Raw genomic sequence first — 27,967 nt, forward strand, 5'->3', positions numbered from 1 at the left:
ACACACTTCATTTTCTAAGTCTTCTCACTTCGTTTCCTAAGTCTTCTATACCTTCCTATGGTGCTGCTCCCAGCATGGACAGATTATTACAGAGCGAATGGCAATGAGAAACAAGCTCCAAAATCCACTTATAGTCAGCCTGGCAACTGCAGAATCAGCTTTTGCTGTCTTGCTTGCATTTAAGAACTCAGAAAACAACAAGAAATTGGGAGCTCACACCCAAGTTTACAGTGGTTCAGAGGCGCTCACTTAATACTTTGGCTGTCACTGATGATAAGAGAACCTCCCCTCAGAGATTCATGGGATTTGTAGCTCTCCAAAAAAGAGAAAATCAAAGTACCTTATCCCTAGTAATAATTTTAATTTATTATATTTATCAATTCAGGGGTTTGCGTGTCTGGTATTACTGACTTGCAATGTCCAAGAAAATAAGCTCTTCAGATACAAAAGTCTGCATCTACACAGGACAGAGAGAACTTAAAATGTTTTCATTATAATGCTTACGACCTTCTAAGTATTGGGATGTGCTTTTTTGCAAATATTCTCAGAACCACAGACAAAAAGAACTATGTAACAGTGTGATTACTGATTACAGTAATTCCTATTATGTTAAAAAGAAAAATTCTCCTGTTCTTTCCCCTGCAGACACAAGTTTGTTGATTTTTAGTTTTAGTACATTTTAACAAAACCCCTAGAATCTGCCTTGCATGTGCATAACTGTAGTCACTTATCCCAGAACAACGTCCCAAGACCAGCACTGATTTTAGGATAACTGCTCTGTTTGGGAATTCTTTCTAAATCTGCTGGGTTTTGTTTGATGCCACAGCTATTTCAGAATCCCACTACTGATCAAAATACTATTCCTTATACAAAATGCAACTTCCTGCACTTTTCCAAGAAGTTGCAGAATATTCACCACTTACTTGGAACAGCTGCTCCTGCAACTGTAAGAATTAGATCATGAAAATGATCCCTCAGTAATATGCATTCATGTGTCCTTTATTCTAAAAGCAGACAGAACAGCTCTCTGTTTGATACCTGAGGAAAAAATAAATTAGGATGCTCACTGTGGTTAAATACTGTTGGTTTCACAACCTATCCCAAGTTTGCTAAATACACCAATTCAAGTAAGTTTAATTAAGCCTATTATCTCTTATCTACTAATTTTCTCACCAGAAGACATAACAGATTCAATTTTAGCGTGCAAGCAAGGCAACAGCTATACTTTTTTTTCTGTTTCTGAGCTGAGAAGAAAGCAGTTCCCTATAGTATCCTGTTAGAGGAGAACTGTGTTTTACAGGGAAATTGTCCTATAAAATTCTGAGCAGAACGAACTGAACTGCACAAGCATGAACATACAGATACTCAAACTAAATCTAGTGAAGCTTTTAAAACTCGGGGAACTTTTAATGGCATTCGAGACTAAACTGAGGGAGGAATTTGACTGAGTGGTTCACTGCATTATTCACAACGAAGCTACTACATTAGCTATTTTTTAGTTTCAGCATTTTCAAATACATGCCGATCTGACCAAGTAGAATAAAAGATGCTTGAAAGCTGTGATCAACAATTTCCAACACTATAATTCTTATTTAAAAAAAAAAAAACCTACATTCACTCCTGTCATGGAGTATCCTTTAACAAGAAGCATGTTTTTGTGATTAATATCAAAAAACTCCAGGCTTTACACAGAATTCCATGTAATTTTGCATTAAAATAGCCACCAAATCTTGCAAAACCAACCCATCTGCTTTCTCCTCTACTATGAGGTACTTCTCTAAATTACAGAGAAGGTCAGTGCCATATTCACTCACACTCGTAGAATGCAAAGATAGTTGGAAATCACTTGCTCAATACTAAATATTTTAATTTTGCTTGTAACCTTAGAGCTGCATCTCCTTTGATTCCAGTACATGACAAATCTCTGTGTTAGCTCAGAAGAAGCTGCTGAGTGGTTTTGGATCTGTTATTCCTCTGCAAAACTGTGTATTCACAATTTAATTGCCAGGTCATAGTCTGGCTGCTTTACAAAATCAGCTGGCTAGAGTATCTAAAGCTTTGACAGAATTCTGCACAATGAGATGATAAATCAAACCAATTGGCCTTTTTTTCCTTTTAGAAACTGTAATTCTATACACTATTGCTTTTATGCAACTAGCTTTTCCTGAATTGTGTAACTATGGATGGAACAGAATCATGAAGTCAAAGCCAAACGGTTCAGGGATTCAGGATGTCAGAATTTGAGTTTTTGATAAGTTACAGACAGATTTAATTGTTGACGTTAAAATACACATTGGAAAAATAACCAAGTTTGAAGCTATTTTATTCTGATTTTCAAGTCTATTAACAACTTTTGATGGGATACAGAATGTTCTCATTTACTACTTGTTCCTGTGTCTGTTAACAGTAGGAAATGAAGAACAATGTTTTTTCCTTTTTTTAAATTTGCTTGGTCAAAATTATTAAATGTAATTGTAAACTAGACACACAGAGTTCTGTTTCAGAGTCAACTGTTCAGGGATAATGTCTTACCTCCATCTGCAATGTTTACCTCACATTATACTACTACGGGGAAAGAAAAGCTGCTTTTACAAATGTCCTGAAGAATCTGAATCACGATTGGGCTAAACCTCTCTGCTGCAAGATATCCATGTATATGCTGGTGGTCTTCTAAAGCTGGCCAAAATAAACAGCAGCAGACAGACCCAAGTTATTCCATATTCCCACCTGATTTCTCAACTACCCTCTACCACTTCCTGCATCCAGGACATTGCATTAAATACAATTAAGCTCCTGTACCTGCTCACTAGATATTCCTACTTCTCTGGTACTCTCCTGATCGCCTTCACATCCGTTCATACTTCATTCTTATTTTTGCCCTCTTCTGCCATTCCTCACTATCTTCACCAAATTGAGATGTCTAAAGAAGAAGACTGGAATTGGAAGATAATTTTAAAAGCTTTCAATTAAAGGAGAATACTCTGCTCATGTACTCTGTACATGAGCAGCCATTGAGGCTGTTCTGTTTTTGGACCAATATGTTCCACTAAACTGTATTTGTTGCTTCATCAGACCCCACATGCCCCGTTCCTTCTTCAACAGATGTGCATGGAAAACCTTGAGAGGGGCAGCTGGGTGGAAGTTATCAGACTAGTTTCAACAAAATTGTGTGGGGAACTTCATAACCAGGATTTTTCTGACAGAGCCACAATGTTCTGAGTAGTGTTGTGATGAAAAAACTAAGGCCAGGCCCAGAGCAGAAACTTTTCAACTCAGGTTTGCTGCTGTTAAAACAAGAGTGGGAGAGCAGTCACAGGTAACTTCAGCTCATAATTAGCATTCAGAGCTAATTCCACAAGAAAATCTGCAGGGGCAGAAACTTCCACTGACAGGGCTGTAACACCTTAAGCCACTACAGCTGCTTGCAAAGTCAATCTCTAAGGGCACAGACTAAGAACTGGGATAACGGTACACTTTCTAAACCAAAAAGCTGATTAGAATGTGCAAATGAAGTCTAGGAGAAAAAGTTTCATTTGAGCAAAGCGGTTTCTGCACACTTTAAATTTTCAGCTCTTCTCTAACAATAACCCAGTCACAGTCTCCTTCAAAATCCCTACTTGTGACACCATGCCTAAAATTCATATATCAAATCTTGCAGAGAGGGTGTGTCAGTTCTACAAAGTACTTATACACGTGCATGTATATACAGAGTCCTGAAATTATTTTTCAGCCTTAAAAAAAAAATCCAGTATTCTTCCTATATACAAAACCCTTGTGCTGATATTTCTGAAGGCTCACCCATCTCTCATCAGCCTATACATACCTTCTAAAGTTCAGCCTGAATTTATCACTGCTCTGCTCCTTTCTCACAATAACAGTTAAAACCCTGCCACTGTACAATGCACAGGGGACTTAAAGAACCATTGCCTTAAGTGTACAAAAGCCAGCAACAAGTGCAGTTAATGAACCATCTCCAACATTTTGAAGAACCTTAGTTTAAGGACCAGGGAGATCTCTTTTAAAGTAATGCAAACTCAAAAAACTTGGCTGCATCTATGTGAGACACACCTAAAAAGAGTAGTATATGTAGTATAATAGTAGTATATGTAGTAGCTTTCTTGATCTTTTGTTCATGACGCTAATATTTGAACAAACATACCCCCTCATAAAGTAGCAGAAATGGCTTCTGCAGCTGTATCTACAGTGATGAAGCAATTGGGAATTGTCTGTACATGTAATAAAAGTCACATGTCCAAATGTGTCTCTGCTTTTCTAAGCTGATCTCAATATAAATTTAAAACAGGATGTCAATGTCTTACCTGTTGAACTTCCTCTTGTATTATTGCCCGCAACACAACCCAGCAGATGGTAAAAAGCTGAAAACATCTATTCAACTACTTTACAGAGTAAACCCATTAAGGTCAAATACTTGGACATAGATAGATTTCCACTGGGTACAATCATGAGCTGGCTTAAAAGTATATTGTATATAAAAATGCTCTTTGAAAGCATCTAATAAAGGTAAAGGCAGAGCAATATAAGCTGAAAAACTGCTTAAGGCAAACAAAAAGTATTTGTTTATTCTTTGTTTCTTAAAAAAGTGTTACCAAAATATTTTCTTCACAATTACTTCCATATTTCTAAATACAGATTTTAGGATTGCATGAGCATTGATGGAGGACCTTTACAGCCATGAAAAACGTCAGACACACCAAAAACTTATATGAGAGACAGTGAGCTCATGACATCAAGAAAGCTTTTAAGACTTCGAAGTGTTTAAGAAACCCAGGCTAGCAAAGCAAGTGATACACACATCACCATTTTCCATAATCAAATTGCTGACAGCTGTAACTAGATAAACTATATAATTCCATATAAAATGTGAAGTTTGGAAGCATTGGAGTAAACGATGTTATTGAAACTGCTGAGATGATTTCATGTGGCATATGCGGTACCCGATATAAAACCCACTGAAGCGACTTGAAATTTGTCTGTGGTGTTTCAACTGACCACGAATTTCATTACTGCTACATAAAAAAGAAAAAAAGATGCAGCATGGAAAATGAGAATTCAGAACTATTTAGCAAAGACTTCAGCTAACAGGGCATGGATTTGTGCTCTTCAGCACCTCACTGTTATGTGCTGTAGAAACTACTTGGCATCACTCCTGAGAACTATATACAGACACCAAACTCATGAGGTCTTAAGTATCCCCTAAATACGTGCCCCAAGATAACATGTAATACAGAAGGTAGTCTCTCTGGATTGAAATGCATATATATAACATACATGTTATGCTGTCAACATGTTTATATTACTAATATAATAGAAACAGCTAAACAAATATCCCCTTTCAAAAGTATACTAACTAAAGTATCTCAGCAAATGCCTAGTAAGGTGTCAAATCATAGCACGTTACACTTGAAAAATTGTAATGCTACTTGTACCAGTTATAAATATATGCATTTGTCTCAATTTCCTGCTTTGTGAATCATACTGGAAATCATATAATAGCCAAAAAATGTAATTGCTCACTTCCACTACCAGAAATCACCTTCGCTTCTTAAAAAGTAGAAGCAGTTTAGAGTTAAGATTACAAATCTGTGTTGCATCCACTGCGAATTAAAGAGTGTGTAGCCTTCATATCAACTTCAGAACCAAGCCCAGTACTCCTTGCTCTGACAGACCAGCCACTCTCACACGGTTGTGGGTGGCAGCTGCTGTTTGTACATCCCTGCCAGGGCCTTGGCCGCGCTGTAGATCATCTGCCGGCGGGACATGCCCGTGAACACCACATGCCAGTCTGTCCTGTTCACGTTCACGACACTCTTCTCCAGCACCTCGCCCAAGGTCACCAGAAGGCCTGACCATCTCAGATTGTAGTCCTGAGGAGTGAGACTCTTGGCCTGTGCAACATTGTGAGAAGAGATTACTTAGAGAGATTGAAATTAGTAGTTTTACTTCTATTTTCACCAACTTTCACAAGTGATCATTTTATATCAACAGACTTATATGGCAAATCAAAGGGTATCAGAATCAGATTTCAGATTGCCCCATAATTTGCCAAGCAAATTATTTGGATTTCTATGTATCATGATGCAAGCAACATCTGAAGAATGTTGAATCTGAAGAGTATAAACTAAAATACAAAGCTTAAGAGAGTAAAGACATACTGCCATTCTCGTATAAAGTAGCCAATAGATGGAATCAATAACAGTATGTATTTATACAATACATACCCTCCAAAAGCTTTAAAAACAGTTAAAATGTCCCTCTGAAGCAGGCAAGTAGCCAAATGCAAGGAGAAAGCTGAGCCTGGCAGAAAAGAAGGGCTGAGAGATTTGCATGAGATCACAAAGGGATTATATAGTGTCATTTCACAGAATTGTAGAATGGTTTGGATTGGAAGAGACCTTAAAGCTCACGTAGTTCCAACTCCCTTGCCATGGGCAGGGACACCTTACACCAGACCAGGTTGCTCCAAGCCCATCCAACCTGGCCTTGAACACTTCCAGGGATGAGGTAGCCACAGCTTCTCTGGACAACCTGTGCCAGGGCCTCACCGTCCTCACAGGTAACAATTTCTTCCTACTATCTAAGCTAAACATTCTGTCTGTCAGTGTGAAACCATTCCTTCCTGTCCTGTCACCCCAGGCCTTTGTAAATAGACTCTCTCCATCCTTCTTGTAGCCCCTTCACGTCCTGGAAGGCCACAATTAGGTCACCCTAAAGCTTCTTTTCTCCAGGCTGAACACTCCCAACTCTCCCAGTCTTTCCTCACAGCAGAGCTGCTCCATCCCTCTCATCATCTTGGTGCCTCCTCTGGACTCGCTCCAGCAGCTCCATGTCCTTGCTGTGCTGGGCCCCCAGGGCTGGAGGCAGCTCTGCAGGTGGGGTCTCAACTGAGGGGGTAGAGGGGCAGAATCCTCCCTTGCCCTGCTGCCCCCGCTGTGGGATCAGCCCAGGGCACAGGGAGGTTTCTGTGCTGGGCCATGTCCAGCCTCTCCCCCATCAGCACCCCCAAGTCCTTCTCCCCAGGGCTGCTTCATCTGCTCATCCCCAGCCTGGACTGATCCTGGAGGTGCCCCAACACAGGTGCACCTGCCCTTGGCCTTGTTAAACCTCAGGAGATTCCCAGGGGCTGCTTCTGGAGCTTGTTCATGTCCCTCTGAATGGCCCCGTCCTTCAGGTGTGTCACTGCACCCTCAGTTTGGTGTCTCCTGCAAACCTGCTGAGGAAGCTCTCAGTCCCTTCATCCATGTCATTAATGAAGATGTTAAATCACATAGGTACCAATACAGACCCCTGAGGGCACCACTGGTCACTGATGTCCATCAGGACTCTGAGCCACTGACCATGACCCTCTGGATGTGACTGTTCAATCAATTCCTTATCCACTGAACAGTCCATCCACTGAATCCATCTCTAATTTTGAGTGGGGGACTGTGTCAAGAAGTCCAGGTAAATGACATCTGTAGCCCTCATTGTGCAATTGGAACCAGAAGGGAAACAGTGGGGTAAGCATCACTGCATTTCTCTGGTCTGATGCTCATCACAGGCAACCACCTCCTTCATACAGATTTTGAATTAGTCCGTTTCCAGTGCATGTACAGCAGATCAAGAGCATCAGTGTACTGTGCCCTTCCTAAAACTACTGTCTTGCAACTACAACAGCATAGGTTTGTCAGAATATGCAGAATACTTTGGGTTTGAAAGGGACCCTTGAACATTGTTCCTGTAGCTTCATGTCTTTCTCCACTGTTTTTGAAAAGCATTTTGGAAAACTACAGAGACAGAGCAATATTTCTCGTTTTGCCACTCATCAGCTTTTCAAGGCTGCAAGAACTCAGGAAAATAAGAACCAATCCCACAAATGCTCACTTATTGAAATGGGTACTACTGAAAAAAAAAAAAAAACAGTTACTATTTGTTTTCTCAAAACAACCCCCAGGGATCAAACCCCAAACAGTTTTGGTTTTACATTCTTCATAGAAATATTTATTTAAAACAAATTTTCAGACCAGAGCTAATTAATGTATGACTCTCATCTGCTGTCAAGAGACATGCAGTGACTGGAGTAATTCCCAGCCTGCATCCAGAGAAACTTAAACCATCTCATGAAAACCTTCTATTGGGGATATTTAAGAGCTGTACATTATTTTCAATTAGATGAACCATGATATTTCCTAGATTGAAGCCTTTTGATTTCAGATATTTTACATCCTTGTCAGAATAGCACACTCAGAAGAGGAAATCAGCCTTGCTGTTTAGGTGGGAGTCTATATGCTCATAGGGAATTGTTGTATTTCCTTTTTGAGGAAGTAATTCTCTCTGGTTGATTTCTTCTTGATCAGTATTTCTTCTTTTTTAATAGGAAAGTAAAACTAGTGCTCCAAAGTGACACAGAATGACACCTTTGATCAAGAAATGCTTTGCCATAAATGCCTGAAAACTTTTAGGTAATACATTAACGTGATTCAAAAACAGTTTTTATCCTCATTTCATAAATGAAAACATTCAAGTGGAGCAACTGCCAGTAAGAATTGACATCATAAATAAAATTAAAACTTAAATCTTACTGTTAATTGGTAAGAAAACTGAAAACTCACCTGCTGAACATATTGCAAAGGTACGGGTGTTGCTTGGGTAAATGCTTCCAGGTGAATTCCATGAACTGGATCCTCAATAATCAGACATCCAATGTCAAACCACCTGCAATGACATGCGTATTACTTTATTTCTGAGTATTGAGTATCACGCAACTGAAAACCAACAGATTAGCAGTTAAATTATGACCATTTTACAAAATCTACTTCAAATGCAGTAATAATGTCATAATGAGACTCATCAAAGCGTTCTGGTATTTTTCAAGTAAAGTTTGCATGTATCAGTTTTCTCATATATAACATTATAGTGCATGTGTATGTATGTAAAATACATAATATACATAGAAATATATAAAAAATATGAAACTTACAAATCAAGGACACAAAAAAAGCTGAGGGGTTGGGTGTGCATGCAGATACATTCCTTTGGCCATAGTTATTATGCTATAATTTTCATTCAATCTTTGAAAGAACATTTCTCATTAAAATAACCTTCCCTAACAATTAAAAAATATACGTATTTATCACTCATGTTCTATATTCAGAAGATTTTTTGGCATGTCTAATGCTATAACAACTCCTTAAATGATTTATTCAGAAAAACACTTCTGCTCCTCCCAGAGTATTTCCCAACATCCCTTCTGATGCAATTTCAGAAAAAGAGAAGAGAGGATGCACACAGGACTGCACAAACCACTAGCCAAATTCCAACTTTTACAGCTCCTTAATTTTTTCAGTTCGGTATAACTTCATTGTGTTTTTATACTGTGAATCTGGAAAAACCTGACAATGATTTTTATATATTAAAAGTCTCAAGATGTCTGGACAAATTGCTGAACATCATCACCAAAATCAAATCTGCCAAAGCAAAACTGAAGACAGACCATCTCCTTTCTTCTGCTCAGAGTGATACTGATACCAACTCCTCTGAGTCAACAAAGAATATTCCCGACTCCCCAGCAATATATTTGATGTTCTCACTTGTCAGGAAGCAATTCCTCAATGAAGTTTTCCACAGATACAACAGGCTGCTTCTCATGGATGACTCCTGCCCGACGCAAGCTGTCTATCCTTTCCTGTGCTCCCTGAATGGTGACATGAGCTGTTAGACAACACTCTCTTTGAACCACAACACAGTACAATGTTTACAGATTAATCCCAGAAGAACTCTGGAACATACTTTTCAAGTTAAACAGAAAATATGAGAGATTTTGAAAATTACTCTTATTTCAATGTTAGGGAAAAAAAAGCAACCAAACTCATAAAAGCCATAATGGAATCCCAAACAGTAACAAACACTATGATAAAACTAATTAAATATTTTTAGTTTTTTGTTTTCCAAAAAAAAGCCCAGAGCAGCAGGTAAAGAATTCCTAATCTGTAACTGTGCCAAGTCTCACTATTAGTGAAAGCATCAGTACATATTTCTGTTACTCACACTGACAATTTTGCAACTTAAGATTTCTTGGGTTTAGAGCCTTTGAGTGCTTTGGAAGACCAAGGCAAAGAATCAATTTGTTGTGGTACATATCCAACTAAAATGTAGGAATCATTCACTTGAAAACTATTATCACTCTGAAGTTGTAATAGAAATATTACTACCATTACACTACAGTAGCTAAATAAGTAAAGGAACATCCATATTCTGGATGTTCTGCTTTACCTCCATATACAATTGTATCAGCTAATACATTACTGTGAGAACAGGCTTTACTCTGCTGCAAACACTGCCACAACAGTCAGGGGAACAGACTTCATTTTTCATGAGTTTTTGCTAACATTTAAAAAATGCAATGCTAAATAGCTGTTTTCAGGATTTTTAGTTATTGGCCAAACCCTTGCTAACCCTTCCTCTGGGGCAGCACAGCAGTCTGCAAGGCTGCACAGTGAATTACTTTTCAAACAGAACATAGATCTGTTTGCGATGATCCCTGACAAGTGTTAATCAAACAATCTTTCATCTACAGAATTATCAGGGAGGCAATTCAGTCTCAAAGAATCTCTTTTAATTTCTAGTATTCCCAACATGATTTGCTAGTCACAGACTATCCAAAAATGCCTGATGTACTTTCAAACTACAGTAATATCACAATGTACACAAGATGCGATGGCAATCAATGATAGTATAAGAAAACTGACATAAATAATCTTAACTTGCTGTGAATGTGTTTGCAAAAAAACTCAAAAAAATCTTTCAACAAGCAGCTCTAAACTGGTCTGATGATTCAAATGGGAAAAAATCCTAAACCAAACCAAACAAACAAAACCCTCACCCCCCAAAAAACAACAACAAACCAACCAACCAAACACACACACAAAAAAAAAACAAACCCAAAAGAAAATGTTTACCTATCCCCCAAACTGACTTCCACTTCACGGAAAATGAGATTCTTCTGGATGAATCTCTGTGTTGGTGGTACTTGGGTACTGTTACATATCAACTTACCCTTAAACCTGCAGCATATCCCACAGGTTGGGGTGCAATGTTAGACTGTGCAGCCTCTCCAGTAACAACAGCCATTCCAAAGACTTCTTGAAAGGCATCCCGAATTGCTGCCACTTTTACCTCTTTATTAGAAGTGACCACTATGTCCAGTTCTCCCCCAGTTCCTGTAAAATAATTTTGTAATCCGTAAAATACACATGTGCATGTATTTTTCCTCATTCCCATTATTAGACAGTTCAAATACATTTTCCATCTCAACAGTATTTTTCAGCTGCTCTCCTCTTTCTCATGCACTGTACAATAGTTATTTTATGAAACAGAAGTAACTTAAGCTAGTAGGTAAAAGTTAGATGAATAGGTAAGTGAAGCATGGATGAAAGAGAGATAACAGGAACTGATGGTTGTTCAGCACCTGAAAGAAACCAGAGCACCCATATAAGATGACAATTTATAGAGATTTAGGAAAACTGACATCCATTTCTAAGGACGTGTTGGTGTCCTGGGAAGCAGTAAGGAATGCTGGTGTCACACACAAACTCTTCCTTATGATAGGGATCAAGAACATAAAATCCAGTGAACAGCTGTCAAATTACATCATTTTTTAAAAAAAGGCTCACATTACTTTTTAGTCGCCCTTGGAGTGTAAACTTGTCTTCCTCCCTAATGCTTTATCCTGTTTTTTGATGCTAAATATCTATAGAACCAAAAACTTGCATACAGTTCGGAGTGTTTTCCAGCGGGGGGTATCTCCATAAAGAAGCAGGAGTTTTCACTAAGCTTTTTTAGAATAAAACAAAGCAATTAATGAATTAAAAGAAATCATAAACTACTACAAAAGACTGATGAGCTCAATCATACCTCACATCTGTCTATCACAGCAAAAGTTCCCCCAGTGATAATGGTAAACCCAAAGCTTAAATTTCAAAGAAAAGAACAATTTGCTCTTTTGCTCATATTACACAGCAGATCTCAGTTACAGGAATCGTCTTATTTTTATGAAGAATCACCAGAGATATGCCAGAACAGTAGTAAAACATACTATTTGGGGTTTTGGGGGTAAATTTTTAACTTTATTTATCAATTGCTTTACTGAATGGAATTGAACGTACACATCACTGAACTTCGGGCAATTGTTTTAAACACTGGTTAATTACTGGATTAAAAAATAATTGAGAGTATAATTTTCATGGATTCCTTCTGGATACAAATGAATTTAATATAATTAAACAAGTGCTTAAAATTGACTGCAGGTATTTACTGAAGTTAGCCTTGTTTGAGCATCCAGGAACAGAAATACTGTTAAAGAGCTTCTAATGAAGCTCAAAACTAATCCATAACAGATCTAGTAAATTACTGCATAACAACATTAAGAACAGTAACTGTGCCCCATGTTTAGATGGAGAATACAGAATATGTTCTTTTGTATTAAGGATCATCAAATAGCAAAAGCATATCTTTGTTCATCACAGATACTACTACAAAAGAGAAACAAGGATATTACATGCATTAAATGAAAACATTTGTGATAACATCTGCCACACATTAGGACAATATGGAAATACTAAAATCTCAAATATAAGAACTAGGTATACCCTGGTAAAATCAGGGACAGAACTGTCACATCAAGTTAAGCTCTGACACTTGACTGTGAAATTTCACTGTGTATTATAAACTGAAATAACATTTACACACTCAATTTAAGATTCCCTGACATCTTTTGTTATAAAAGCATTGATGTTTATGCTTACAGGGTGACCATCTCCTAGGCAGACAGAAATTGTCTATTCCAGGTGCATGACTCAGATGACATCTTCACAATGTGCCAATGAAAACAGTTCAGCTCTTTTCAAGAAAGAGACTACAGAAATACTATTTGCTTAGATGAAAAAAAATAATTTCAACCACCTCATCCAGAAGCTTTGGTAATGTCAGGTTTTGGCATGAGGAAGATCACATTTCTTGGGCACTGCAGTAATGGAGAGAGAGCAGTGAGAAGTGAGGCCATTTGTTGTTGAGCACATGGTTTTTGTTGATGCCAGAATACATTTTTACAAGGAAGTACACATGAATCTCTGCCCTATTTCCACAACTGCAACTACAAAAACAATGCAGCAGATAAATGTCCAAGTTGTCCAAGATGTATACAGATGCTTTTCCTTCCAACAGGACTTTAGAGAACTTTGAGATAACTACTGAATTAGCTTACTTGACCTGAATCTTACAAGCAAAGCATTTTATTAGAAATAATTCATCCTCTAAATAAAGTTGATCTGTCAATACATACTGTGTCAAACTAGACAGGATACTGACATATTACAAAGGGACAGTCATGACTGTAACATAAAGCTTAAATACAGTTTGCCAAACTGTATATAATCAACATTTACTGTAGCTTTGCACTGTAGCTTTGCACTGCAGCAATGTAGTTACTGGGTCACAGAACAGGTCCAGCTGAAAAAAAAATCTCAGAAAAACAAAATTTAAAAAAAAAATCATTTTAATGGTTTCTTCTCAGTCTTGGCAGTTTCCTGACCAGCTTCATTTATATGCAGACCAAGGGCAGTACTGGCACACCTAAGGAGGAGGACTGCTTATCACACTGCTAGAAGGAGAAAAAAGCCAAGCCAAAAAAACGAAACCACACCATCACCCTGTACAAATGATGCATTTTGCTTCCCCATTTCAACAAAGCAGGAATCTCAGGTCAGCTTGTATGTGACATGCAATGGAATCCAGTAAAATAAAAAAATGGTGAATACCACAGTGCTTATCCTTCCTGTTCATTTTCAAGATGTAATTGAAATACTTTTACATTTCAAGTATAAAAGTAGTATGCTATTATATTGACTTCTCTGGCATTTATATGCAACATCCAATGTTTTGTTATAAACACTTACTGATATAGGGAACCATGCCAGGATCCAGTGTTGTGATCATGGTCTCCACTGAATGTTTGGTTTTATCAAGAACAGACTTCACCACGGGATTCTCAGCTACACCCTAAATTTAAGCAAATACATTTCCATATTATCTTCTGTTTTCTTTCCCTCCCTTCAAGAAATTCAAAATGTTACAGTTAAAAAGAAAGAAACGAAAAATACTAAGCTGCTTTGTATGTTTCTAACCATTACACTTTTTAATGGCTTGTTGTATGTCATAACTCAGCACAAACACTACATAATATGACTATCACAGCTTTTCAGTTACACCAGGAAGTTTAAATATTATCTTCTGCATTAATGCAGAAACAGCTCCATCATCTTGCAAAGCCAAGCAGTGCTTCTCCAATTAGCACACTGGCTGCCTAACTAACACAAAGTCATTATAGAGATGGTTCCTGAGCAGCTTCTACCTATGGAAGATGCCTTAATGTGTTCATCTGCCAAGCACAAACAGGGAGAAATAATCCACACTTTTATACCAATGTAAAACATGAATTTACCACCATACTGTGAACTACAATGCAGTTAAACTTGAAATTCCTATCAGCCAATTCTAAGGCAACATAAACCCAGATTGCTCAAATGGAAGATCTTCCATGTAAGCAGTGCACAAAATAAAAGTTGAAAATTCAGGTCCTGGGTGCCTTCATTGCTCAAACAGTCAAACCTGCAAGGTGTCAGGTGCAATGATTGCAATAATATGCAACTTTGCCTCTGATACATTAGGTAGAAATCAATCTTGGAACTGACACAATCTCATTTGATTCTAGATCATTAACTTGTCAATTTTAGATTATTGTCATAGTTTGGGGTATTATCTAGCTTGAAGGAAATCTGGAAGAACAGTGTATGATTTCTTAAGAATACCAAGGGAAAAAGGGTATTTCAAACTATTTCAAGAACAGAATTAAAGATAACTGCTGCAACTATTGTCTAAGCTCTTCAGTAGGGAATTCCAGATGCATTTCTGTAATAACTACCAGTTTAAGTCCCATATTCTGTCTGACCTTTAAAAAACACAGACTGAGGTGTCCTTACATATATCAAGAACTTGCTGCTTTCAGTGTAATTAACAATTCTTCATTCTTTCCTCATTCACCTGGGAAATTCTCAAGAAGAGGTCACTGAACACGCAAAGCACATGGAACGCTTCATACTTCAACCACAATCTGGGCTTCATTATTGAAGTCAATAATACTGACCTTCTCCATAAATACAAACAGGACACCTTCTGGATCCTAGTAGCAACACTAGATAACACCAATGTGGAAGAGATTGGTTTTCCAACTGATTTGCAATGGAAAGCTCTGGTACTCTAAAAAGGGCTACAGAATCATGTCACAAGTAAAATATTCCCTTCTGGAAAACTGCAAATATTAAGACGAAAGTAATGACTGAAAGGAGGACATTGATATTTAAAGGATGAAAGAAGATGTGTTTTTATGATCATAAGAAGACATCTCTCCTTGAAAAGGGCAGCATAACAACTCTGCTCTTGCTGTACTGATGGGGAATTAATCTTGCTCTTCAAGACTGTATCACTGTGTAATTCAATAGTAGGGGAGGGCTCAGTTTGCCATGTCACACACAACTTTTCCTCCCAGCTTTTCATGTTCAAAAGGGCTTGCAACTCCCTTGAAAACTCTGCAACCCTGCTGGGATATTAAACTTGATTCTTTCACGTTTAGTATGAGACAGTACAGAAAATGGTGTTGCTCTTGAGGATAGTTTTTTTCCCCACAATCTTCATGATGCTACTTATATGTAGCATCTGTTACAGCTCCAAACAGGTTACAGGCTAATGATATTCTACTAGTTGATGTCGCTGCTTATTTCGTCTGTCTGATTAGATTGCACCACAAGGAGAATCTGCTCTGCACTATATATTCCATGCTTTCTAGCAGAACAATCTTACAAAATATCTTAGACACTTCTTTGTGATTGAGAAAATATACAGTTTGTCTTTCTTTGAAAAAAGACCTGTTACAGAATATCTTATTTGTTACAGAACAAGCATGGTTTGCACCCCATAGAAATCAAACTCAGTTAATTAGGAAATTATAAATGTGATATGCAAAGCATTCAGGTGAGGTAACCAGACCATCTTCTTCTGCATTCAGTCACTGTGAAGTAAAAGTTACTTTTCAGGTCTTTCAGAGGTTCTAAAACTTCATCTGACTTAAGAACATGTGACAGAACCTGATAGATATGTTCCTATCACAGGACTAAAATTAACCTAGAACACCTCCATTTGTCTAATCCCTTCTCTTCTATACAGAGGAAGAGCAAAAGCATCGTTTCAGCAAACACCACTATTAAAAACAGTCACCTTGCACATGAGACTGGAAAATAAACAGGATTTGTAGCAACGAGTATTTAAAAAATAAGGTACATCTTATTATAGTCAGTAAAAAATGGTAATTCCTCATGAAGGTAACAAACTCCCATACCTTTATAAACCCCCACAGCCCTCCAGCAGGTGCTCCACCATGGGCAGTAGATACTCTGGGGTCTTCATGCTCCTCAGGAAAAGTGATTGCAGAGCCAACCCCAGGAGGCAAAGATGATGACAAAGTTGCTTGTTGAGTGATGGGATCAGCCAAAACACCTCCTAAGAGGGACAAACAAAATACAAGCCTTCACTTATTTTACTGCAGTTAATTTGTTATATTGTAGCAATGTGCAATTGTTTGACAGGAAAACTGCAGGAAGAAGAGAAGAATACTGGGCTGATTCACTTCACTTCTTGAAGGTCTCAGAACAATTCTGCTTGTTAAAAACTACTTCAACAATATCTTCTAAAAGAACTGAGACTGCTGTACATTACGTACAAAGTTAAACGATTTTTTTTCTTATCAGGTTAATTTAAAAGTTGTTCTTTTAATCGTTTTCAAATTTTCAAAATAAACCCTCCATAGAGCAAAGAGAGCAATAGGTGTTACTCTCTAAACAAAGAGATAGGAATGTTCTCATACAATAAGAGAAGTATGAAATTTTCTAACAGTGGGTGGTGGAAATTAGTATCAGTAGAAAAAGGAGAAAGGTTTACATATTTCAAAGGAAAACAAAAGAAACTAAAGAGTAGAAAAATAAAGCATGAGCCTTTGCCCATTTTCAACTGATTTTCCAACCTAGCCTTAATCAAGAGTTATTTTTATTTTACACTGCACAACTGATAGCTCTTTTTAGACATTTTCCTAATACGGACTACTTAAAAGAGGTATCACCAATAACAGTAAAAGCCTGGCCCAAATGCAGCTGAGAGTCAAGTTTCCATTCCACTCCACTAGCTTAAAATGACATCAGTTCAGCAACAACAGCAACTGTTTTCATGGAAGGTATGTGTTTTCAACTGTCCTAATGCAATTTAGAGACTGGAAACAATAAAAAAGACTGCTGTCATGCGATGTACAGCTTGTTGTAGATAGATTTTGAGAACAAAACCCTGAAAATTATGAAACTACAGTCTGAGATATACCATTCTGGGGAAATAAAATAGGTGAAGGTGGCTCTCTGAGTTAGACAAAAGCTATGTATGTATGTTCAGCAAGGCTTTCCTGTGCAAGTTAACAAAAAATAAAGTTTTTAAAGATTTTTCTGTGAACCTGAACACTACTAGAACACCACTAAAATGGACTCGCTGTCCTGGACCATGACTGTATTTTAAAGGCTACTATCCCTTCTCCTGAGTGCAACTATGCTAATTAAGTGTACCTATAATTGTAAAGAAGCTGAAGTAGCAGAGTGGTGTAAAAAAGCCACCCAGGAGACCACTCATCCTGTCTCACAAACAGGAAATCATATAAACAGAGTTACCTGTGACTGGAGTTGCAGAAAATGAAGGCATCAGTGGGCTCTGTGGTGCTCGACCAGCATGACCCCTGGTGATATCATAGGTTGAGGATATGGAAAAACCTGAAATGGGGGGACCAGTGGGAGGTGCAGGAAGACCAGGGCTAGCAGTAAACTTGACGGCAGGAGGAGCAGAGAACTGGGACATGGGGGTACTAAAGGCTAAAGGGGAAGCAAGAGGTAGGGCAGGACTTTGAGATGGTGCAAGTGAAGAAATCGTTGCAAAAGGCACAGGTGGGAGAGAAGCCGAAGTCATCGGAGGAGGAGGAGGAGGAGGAGGAGGAGGAGGAGGAATTGGAGACAATCCAGCTGGCAAGGATGGTGAATATGCAGGAGAAGAGGACATGCTTGGTGTAGAAAGGGGACTGGACAAAGCTGAGGAAAAAAGAGAAAAAAATAATTTTAGAAATGCTAAGCCTTCAGTTACTTCACAAGTAAATTTTGACCTGGTCTGTTTTTCTTCCCCCTTCAAAGCTAATTTTAGTCTTGCCTGACTTTTCACACACCACCAATTGCACTCAACCTTTGGTGACAAAATCTTTGTAAGACACATCTTTTTTTCTTGCATGACCCTATTTGTCACAAGCTTAAAAAGATAAGTCAACATTTGACTACTGAACTTAGAGCAGCTGAAATCTGCCCCAATTTTCTAGCTAGTACTGTTCTTTCTGAGTGACTGCTTATCAACAACGCAGGACACTCTCATCTTCAAGAATAAACTAAGGTAGAAAACCAGAAATTACCATTTTTGATAGCAGTAAGATGTTGGATCAGCTTAAGCAGCTTACTGGTCTCAGCTTAAACATCAATCACAATCAGCAAATCACTGTGGTTTCCAAACTTTACCACAAACACCTATTGGTAAAAAAATTTTGAGCACTTCCCCGTGTAAATTTATGTATTTATAAATTATTTACATGTACCACTGCACTAGTATGTTATATATGTTACAAAACATACACAACAGAAATGTAAAAAGGATGAGATAAAGATGAATGAAAAAATTTTAACAGTACAAAAACTCTTCTGCTTCCACTCAAAATTCTTTTATTAATATACTTTCAATATAATAATAAATTAATAATTATTAAAGTGCTATATAATACAATTATTGATAGCAGCTTTTTAGAGTGAGCAGTGCCACTGAAGAAACCTCAATAATTTTTACATCTTGGTTTAACACCTCATGATGCAGCAATTTGAAGGTCTCGTTCTGTGTTCAGACTACTTTGATACTTGGCTTTAAGGGCCACCATAGCTGGAAAAGATACCTCAAACTGATCAAAATGGAAGAACTGCATCATTGGCTGTGTTTGCTATATGTTACTATTTCATTTTCCACTGCCACCTATCAATCATGCACAGGTTTTCCTTGAAATGCAGGCAGAAAAACTTTCATCTTCCTTGATGTCAATTGATTGTTCTTGCAAAATGAACATGCTGCATTTTCATATTTTTAAGAAGTGGGTTCTAATTCTACTGAAACTGTTTGGAAGAGGTTTACACAGGTCAGGAAATTCTCATTCCAAGTTTAAGTGTACAGATCTGACAGTTTTTATGGAATACTTGCACTGGTTTTGGCAACAGGAATGTATAATGGGAACATTTCCAAATATCAGTTTTCAAAGTGCTTTCTCAAAAGCATGACTTTCTTACAAAAGTAGCTCCTGTAGCACTCCTTGTTAAAATGCCACCTTTACCTTGAAAGGACAAATTATGAGAGCATTTTTTTTTTTTAAATATCTGCTAGGCAGCACACTGCTGAAAGCCCCTTGTCATCACAGAAAGCATCAGCAAATCTGGGACACTCTTCTTTTTGTAAAAAAAAAAAAAATTAATGTCAACATTGAGTTCAACAACTCTTCTACAACACCTTGCCAATGGTGACCAGCAAATTGTGCAAGACGAAAAAAGTATTTCACGGTCACCCCCCCATCTCATTACAAAATACTGTAAAAAAATCTACTACTTAAAGGCCATTTCTATAAAATTAACAACATTGGTGACATCCCGTAACACTTTGTGCACTTCTGGCTCCAGTTTTTTTGCTGCAATGGCTTCCCTAGGAATGGAGGCAGTGAATATGTTTCATGTGTGATGGTATCTCTGCAACCTTATTCCAGAACCCATTTTTATCCCAGTTAAAAGCAACTTCTCCATCAGAGGTTACAATTCCACAGTTTAAATAAAAACATTGGTTTTATTATCGCAGTCCTACTGTTGAGGGCAGATTTTCTCAGCATATTCCTCCTATAGTGTTTGACAATACGTTATTTGTATATTTTGAAACAGAACTTAGACACACTAGGAACATCCGGACTTCCACGAAACTGTACAGCAAGCTCCCAAAGTAATTTGTTCTATACTTGTTCCTTTAAGTCTTCACCAATGTTTTCTACGCATCTTCCAAAAGTGTTTGCTGACAAATCCATTTTAGTCTCCTATAGAGACAGTCTGAGAGAGTTGTAGATGTTCAGCCTGGAAAAGAGAAGGCTCTGGGGAGACTTTATAGGAGCCTTTCAGTACTTGAGGGAGGGCTTCTAAGAAAGAGGGAGAGTGACTTTTTACATGGGCAGACAGTGATAGGAAAAGAGGGAACAGTTCTAGTGTTTCCTTCCCATGCCCCAGTGAATTGCCTTGCACACCCCCTGGGATCTACTGCACCAGTCTGACTCAACAATACCAAATGTGCCAAAAAATTAAGTATCTGGTATTCAAATATGGTGTTCAGAATCTTGCAAAATCAGATAAAATGCTTTAACTACCAGCCACAATAAGGGAGACCTTACAGCACCTTCCAGAACCTAAAGGAGACTGGAGAAGGACTTTTGACATGGGCATGTAGGGATAGGGCCAAGGCTGAAAAAACTGAATAAGGGCAGGTTTAGATCAGATATTAGGAAGAGATTCTTCCCTGTAAGGGTGGTGAGGCCCTGGCACAGGTTGCCCAGAGAAGCTCTGGCTGCCCCATCCCTGGAAGTGTTCAAGGCCAGGTTGGACGGGGCTTGGAGCAACCTGGTCTGGCGGAAAGTGTCCTTACCCATTCCAAGATGACTTTTAAGGTCCTTCCTAATCCAAACCAGTCTAGGAGTCTATGAATACTAAAATCCAAGGTTTACCACCATCCTCTACAGGACTGTAAGTTTGTTTTGTTTTTAACTCCCTACTATGTTGCTCATCTAACTGCACACTGTAGTGGAAGGTATTATTTCCCTGGCCCTGCATCCTTAAAAAAACACAAGTGACTTCATAAAATAGTTTCAAGAACTAGAAAATGTTTAAAATATTCTCTGTGTCAGATGTAAGAGAAGGAGCACACTTCCATGATTAAAAAATAACTTAAATTCTTCCAAGTAGCCTGGAGAAGAGAACTGTAATTATGCTAATTGCAATGGTTTTGGATTAATTGTAGTGCTTCAAAAGACATGAATAAATGTTTCTGTACCTAATGAGACAGGTGCTGCAGCAGCAGCAGCCCCTGCTGAGCTTGGTGGCGGCGTGCCAGGTGGAGTTGTCTCTATTCCACTCTCTTCCATCATTTTCCTTCAGCTACACAAAGCTGTGAGGGAAAAAACAAAAGTATCTTAAGAAACAAGGGGAAAAATTTTAAATTAGAATGCAAAGGCCACAACACAGTTATTTACATCCATGAACTAAGCAAGTAGCTCAAATACTAACTCTGGAAAAAAAATTGACTTATCTCAAGAACACAATTATCCATTGTGTCTCATTTCTCCTGTATCTTCCCTTTATTTTTAGGACTGTGATAATACCTCGAACTCCAGGCCTCTTTCTAAAAACCTTACTGTGCATGCCCAGCTACTGCTTTCAACTTAAAAGAGTAAAAACACAAAAGTAATTACATATCATAAAACCCATATCCCAAGAAAAACTTAACTATTGAGTAGTATTTTCCTGCATTGTTGAGCTGTAGTAACCCAAATCAGGACCTTTTACTTCCAGCATGAATAAAATTACAGCGAAATTAATTTATACTGGACAAGTTTTCCAGTACAGATTATTCCTGTAAAATCCAAATACCACACTTCCCTGGTGATGTTATTAGAAGTGAAAGTTAATTGAAAGCTTTGGGTTTTATTGTGAAGGCCAGTTTACATTGGAAGTACCTTTTAACACAGCTGGGTAAACCTTTAGAATACATTATTTCTAGAAAAGTAGAGCTATATGCCTTATTTAACAATCCTAAATTAAAGTACAAGGCCTCAGAAGAAAAGGAGAGATGCAAAATTAAGATTTTCATGAACAGCAGGTGATTTTTGTTCTTCAGTGCAGAGGCAGCTTACCAAAAAACCTGCTTCCTCACCAGTCTGGTAAACTAGACAGTGATGATTTGCACCACTCCCTGAGGCAGCAGTTTTTAAGGAAGTTTTAATGAAATAAAAATCCTATATAAAGGAATTATAGACAGGCTTAAAACATTTTCCACCACATCCATTAAATCAGAACTCCATTTACAAAAATACAGGGGTTTTCCTCTCTTAAAAAAACCCAAACCAAACCAAAACAAAAAGTCCCTCAATACCTCACTGTTGTTTTAAATGTATATACAACTCCTAATCTAATACGGAGGAAAAGTTACTGTTATTACCATATTGAGAAATCCAGAAAGGAGGATTTCAATGTCAGTCTTGACAGGTGCACAAAGAGTTTAAAAAACAAATGAAAGCATCAAAATCACACAGGAGAAACTATACAGTCCCTCTGATAAACTAGTGTAATTTGCATTAAGTGATTTAAGATTAAAAGCTTGAGACCAGCCTCAGAAAGAAAGTAAACATGGCTTATGTGCAGCATTCCAAGAAAACTCTTATGACAGATGGATTTTAGGTTGTGAGGATCTCTAATTCAATTAACATCTTTTTTTCAGATGGGATGAAAGGGTCAATAATTGTTTGGTGGGGAATAGACTGTCCTTGCAGAATGAGTACATCTCACCACCCCTTAGAAAGGAATAGCAAAGTCTTTCATTAAACTTCACCAAGCAGAAGAACTTGAAGTATTAAGATTCTTTATTTTAATCAATCTACAGAAGTTTACATTCCTGCACACAGAGGTATTTTTGAAGTCATTCTTCTTCCAGTTAGACACTGCGAAGTAAGGAAGAATTATCCACTGTGCAATTAAAAGAATCACTGACCAAAACCTAGAAATGTTTTATCAAGGCTCTTTTAATCTGCTGCTTGATTACACCTAATGCCATGATTAAAAACTGCTGAGAGGTGCTTCCCACTTAAAATAAATTCTGTGGCCATGTAGAATGACTGAAAAAGTTGCACAGATCAGCTCTGTGCAACGATGTTGTAAAGCTTCAGAAAGTTATTACACTAGTTGGGCAGGGGTGAGAGAGAAGGGGCAACCCACAAGACGTCGGCTGAGTCATGTCTGAAAAATCAGGAATTAGCAGAAAGGTAAATTACGCTGTAGTTGCTTTTCACAATTAGCTTAGCAATGAGAAAGGTGAAGAACAGAATCGGTAATCCCAAATGTGCAGAAATCATGTCAGTTGCTAAAATACAATTAAAAAATGACATGGAACTGACTTAAATTAAGCCTTGACTAATAAGAAGCCTGCACAAATAACAGCTTCTTTCTGTATACTGATTTCTCAACTTAAGTCAGTTGTAGTTTGCATGTGTTGCATGAAAAAAGGTAAATAATTAAAAAAAGCCCAACAAGATAAGACATGGGAATATGCAAAATCAAAGAAGAAAACAGGTGTAACCGTAACTGTCTTTTAGTGATTTAGGGGAAAAAACAGAAGTAATAGCAATAATTCTTCATAACCCAAGCCATAAACACATGATTTTCAACAAGTAGGACCTGAAAACAGGAAAAGTCAGCCTAACTTCTGAAGGAAGTGACTTTTGTGCCTCCTTGCAAACCTATAAAGGAGAAATCCCAAGACAGGCACAGTGAAGCACGTGGAATTAAGTGAAAATAACATCTAGTACTGCCATCTAGTGATTTGTGATGATAAATTGATTTCACAAATTTAACCATCTCACCATGTTTTGGTAGGAGAAAATCTTATGTTATGCTTACATGGCAGTAAAAAAGAAGGGATATGGAAAAGAGAAATACAGAAAACCCATATTCCCAGTCATCCTTAAAATAACCCCTTTAAGAAGTAGAAGCATGAATTTTGTTAGGCTTTCATCAATTATTTGGCTAAAAAAGTAACCTTTTCAGTACTAATGCAGACATTATAGAGATGATGTTAAACTCCCACATAACACAAAGAAAATAAACCCACCTCTCTATCCCTAGTTGACTGGTAAATACTTTTACTGATTTTCACCAGCTGAACTTCATGCATTAACCTAAAACCACATTTCAGCCATTAACCTAATTCTGAAATGCAAGGTGTTTGTGTACTCAACAGAAAATGAGAGTAAAGCTCTGATTGAAAATCTTGACAGGGCTCGTGTTAAAAAGCAGGAATGAAATAATTTGATTTAGAGACTAAAAGGCTTAACTGGCAAATTATTCATCTTTTCACTTTAGTTTAATAGGAAGTAATTACATTTGTGCTAATGTTTTGCAATAATCTTAATGACATAACCACTTCAAAAGCATTCTTCAGGTTATTACTCTAAAATATAGAAATTCACAGCTAATGATAAGATTATTTACAAATGGAGATTAGCAAATTTCACATGGATAAAAACACAGTATCTAGAAATCAACCATACTTGAGAATTTATAATGAGGTTGTATTTTCAGTCATCTTTAATTAACCCTTTTCTCTATTTCAGTAAGTGCTTCTGCTAATAAAAACTCATCACTAAACAACAGAAGAAACATCTTCAGCTGTCAGAGATGGAGTGAAGCTGACATCAAACAAAACGACAACTCTCTTTTAAAAAAATCAAACCAAAACAGAGCTGGATTGTATGTTAAATTTCATCTGCAAAATCCCTCAGGTTGTTTTTTCTTCTTTAGAAAGGGTGAGCACAAAGTCAAGGACAAACTTTCTTTCAGCATCTGATCTGTAGAACACAGACAAACCCTGAGGGCACACAAAGTCTCACCAAAGCCAAAGGAAGGGCAGAGAGGGATCATCCGTTTAATCACCTTGTGTTAAAATGACTTGTTCCAAAGTCCAAAGCCTTAAACAGAGGGGAAAAAACCAAATCGACAAAACAAATTAAAAACTCAAACCAAATCCCCAGAACTCTCTATACCTGCTGTATATTTTCTGAGTATTTGGATTCTTACTGATGTCACAATGCACCTGTGTGAGTTCATCCCTTGGCTTGAAATTGAGCTGGTCTCAGCAGTGCTACATAACATAAGTTTTTCTGACTAATGCTTTAGAGTAGAGAACTGAAGCTAAGTCAACTTTTCTCCAGCTGATAACGAAGCTGATTGCAGCAGGTAAACACTGCTGTGCACTCTTTATTTTGGGGCTGTGTTTAAATTGAGCTTCATCCAAGTAAACAGTGGCACTTCAGAGCTTTGACATGAGCTAGAAAATCACAAGAAAAAATATTGTGGAATTTATTGATTATATATTGTTTTGCAACACAGTTCAATGCAGAATGTGATGTATTTATCAGCAGATAGTGAAAAATATTCAAACTGAAAGAAAGTTGGTTTAGATCAGATATTAGGAGAAAGAAAGTTCTTCCCTGTGAGGGTGGTGAGGCCCTGGCACAGGTTGCCCAGAGAAGCTGTGGCTGCCCCATCCCTGGAAGTGTACAAGGCCTGGCTGGGGCAACCTCGGACAGTGGAAGGTGTCCCTGCCCATGGCAGGGGATGGGACTGGATGGTCTTTAAGGTCCCTTCCAATCCAAACCATCCTATGATTCTATATTCATAGCATAATGTTAATCGCAACACTTTCATTTTCTTTTCACCTTTAAAAAACCCAAAAACAAATGCAAAGAAGTCTGTTCACCAGCCAGAACCCAGTGTGCCTGACCTAACACAGACCAAGACCGCTGGAAACACCTGGTGTGACAGTAAGGATTAGCCTTGCTTTGTGACTCTTGCAGGCCTAAAAGCTTCCTAACCTTATCAGAATTATTGGAATTAGAATTACTTTTTTTCACACATTCTCTGTGCCACTGCCAACCCTCAGGGTTTGCACCAGACCACCCCCCCATTACCAAATATTTAAGCATCAAAAAGCTCACAGACCACTGATGAACACAGTGGGAGAACCACTGATCTACACATACAACTACATAACACCATCAAATAATGCCATCAAAGGAACTGCCACCTGTACATCCCAACAATCTGCACCAATCACACACACACTGCTATCATATTCGGGACATGGATATCATGGGACGGGATGCAACAGCTCCACCACTTTCAGAGGTGTTCCCCCCCCAAAAAAAAAAAAAAAAGGTGGGTTTTTTTTAATCTGACAATAAAAACAGTCATTAAAAGGGGCAAATAATACCTCCAGCGACACTGAAAGAAGTAATAAACCTCCTGAAGCGCCGCTTCTATACGACATTAAGAGACTCCCAAGGGCGAGGATTCCCACTGTCAGTCAAGCAAATTTGGGATGAAACCACAGGGGGTTTAGCAGGACCAACACTCCCATTCCTCGCTGAAAGCAGAGCCCTGAGGTACCAAACACGTCTAGAGCCCGGAGGAAGCTCGGTGGGAGGCAGACGCAGGTCAACACACAGGACCCAGCGAGGCACCGGGACAATCCCGCCGGGAACTCTCCCTGACCCTCACCTCTCCTCGGAGCACGGTGGTGTCCGCAGGGGGAGCGCAGGAGCCGCTGGAAGGACGAGCCAGGACAGGACACGAGGAAGGAGCCCCACACACCCCACACACCCCGCACCGCCTGGCCCAGCCCTCTGCCCGCTCCTCCCCGCCGGCGGCCTCGACGGGTCACAACGCGGTACCTCCTCCCGCCGCCGCAAACGCCCTCACCGAACCTTAATCACCTCTATTCCGGCCCGTCCGCTCGCGGCCTTTCCCGTCCCAGGGATGAAGGAATGTCCCCGGCGCTGCCGGGGACTACAGCTCCCAGCAGGCCCCGCGCCACCCCGCCCTGCCACGTCTACAGCGGCCCCGCGGCGCCGACGAGTCCATCGGCCCCCACGCGGGGGAGTTCACTCCTCCCCTCCCGCGCCCACTGCGTGGTTCGTTCCTCACGCATCAAATGGCGGCGCGGGCGGGATGGGGTTAGTGCCACGTTGGCGGTGAGGAGGAGGGGCGGGCGAGCGGGAAGAGGAAATTACACGGTGCAGTTAAACCTCGCAGCGTTGAAGAACTGTTAGGCAAACTATCTGGATTTCTGTTTAGGGGGATTTGAAGTGTAGCTCCGTTAAAATTCCATAATCCATGGAATCAGGTTGGAAGAAAGCTCTGATGTCATTGGTCCAACCTGTGATCGAACAGCAGTCAGCTAGACCACGGCTCTGAGTGGTACAGACGATTAAAGACGTCCAGTCTTTAATCCTTAAAGACCTCTAGGGACGGGGACTCCACCACTTCCCTGGACAGCCCATTCAAATATTTAGTCACCCCTTCTGAGAAATTCCTCCTGATTTCCAGTCTAAATCTCCGCTGGTGCAGTTTGAGGCTTTGCCCTCTGGGTCCAATGGCTTGTTTCTGGGAGCAGAGTCCAAGCCCCGCCTGGCCACAGTCTCTTGTCAGGGACTTGCAGAGAGCAAGAAGGTCCCCCCTGAGCCTCCTTTTCTCCAGGCTGAGCCACCCCAGCTCCCTCAGCCACTCCTGGTGCTCCAGACCCTTCCCCATTCTCTGTTCTCTTCCCTGAAGATGCTCCAGCCCCTCAATGTGTCTCCTGAATTGGGGGTCCCAGAACTGCCCCCAGGATTGGAGGTGCCTCAGCAGTGCCCAGCACAGGTGGATGGTCCTGGTCCTGCTGCCGCACTATTCCGCATAAAGGCCAGACGCCATCGGCCTTTCTTACCACCTGGGCACCATCAGCACCATCAACACAAACAGCTCCTTTGTCTTCCTTCCCTGGCTATGGGGAGGGGGGAGGAGGGGAATTAAATGGTGCTCTTGAATCTTGCAGCCTTGACAAGACACCAAGCCCCCTTTCTAGGTTTCTAATTATGGGAATTTGAAGTGTGTCTCACTTAAAATAATTAAGGCCTGAT

The 27,967-nt window shown here is 39.1% G+C and overlaps 1 protein-coding gene across 4 annotated transcripts; it reads right to left on the reverse strand.

Moving 5' to 3' along the window:
• Positions 1–346: 346 nt before the first annotated feature.
• PRRC1 (proline rich coiled-coil 1) lies at positions 347–26,895 on the reverse strand. Of its 4 annotated transcripts, none has more exons than XM_017806183.1 (9): positions 26,783–26,895; positions 21,292–21,405; positions 17,811–18,221; positions 16,445–16,605; positions 13,950–14,052; positions 11,053–11,216; positions 9,588–9,691; positions 8,610–8,712; positions 347–5,906 (listed from the first exon to the last, which is right to left on the reverse strand). In XM_017806183.1, the coding sequence occupies exons 2-9, from the start codon at positions 21,383–21,385 to the stop codon at positions 5,697–5,699; spliced, it is 1,350 nt and encodes a 449-aa protein (XP_017661672.1). In that variant the 5' UTR covers positions 21,386–21,405; positions 26,783–26,895; the 3' UTR covers positions 347–5,696. The 4 variants fall into 4 exon arrangements, with proteins under 4 accessions (XP_017661672.1, XP_017661674.1, XP_017661673.1 ...); XM_017806185.1 differs by having other exon boundaries at positions 26,769–26,868; XM_017806184.1 differs by lacking the exon at positions 26,783–26,895 and adding an exon at positions 26,568–26,679.
• Between the last annotated feature and the right edge of the window lie 1,072 nt (positions 26,896–27,967).

The sequence above is a fragment of the Lepidothrix coronata genome, unplaced genomic scaffold (assembly GCF_001604755.1).
Source record: "Lepidothrix coronata isolate B3197 unplaced genomic scaffold, Lepidothrix_coronata-1.0 Scaffold14, whole genome shotgun sequence".
Classification (NCBI taxonomy): Eukaryota; Metazoa; Chordata; class Aves; order Passeriformes; family Pipridae; genus Lepidothrix; species Lepidothrix coronata.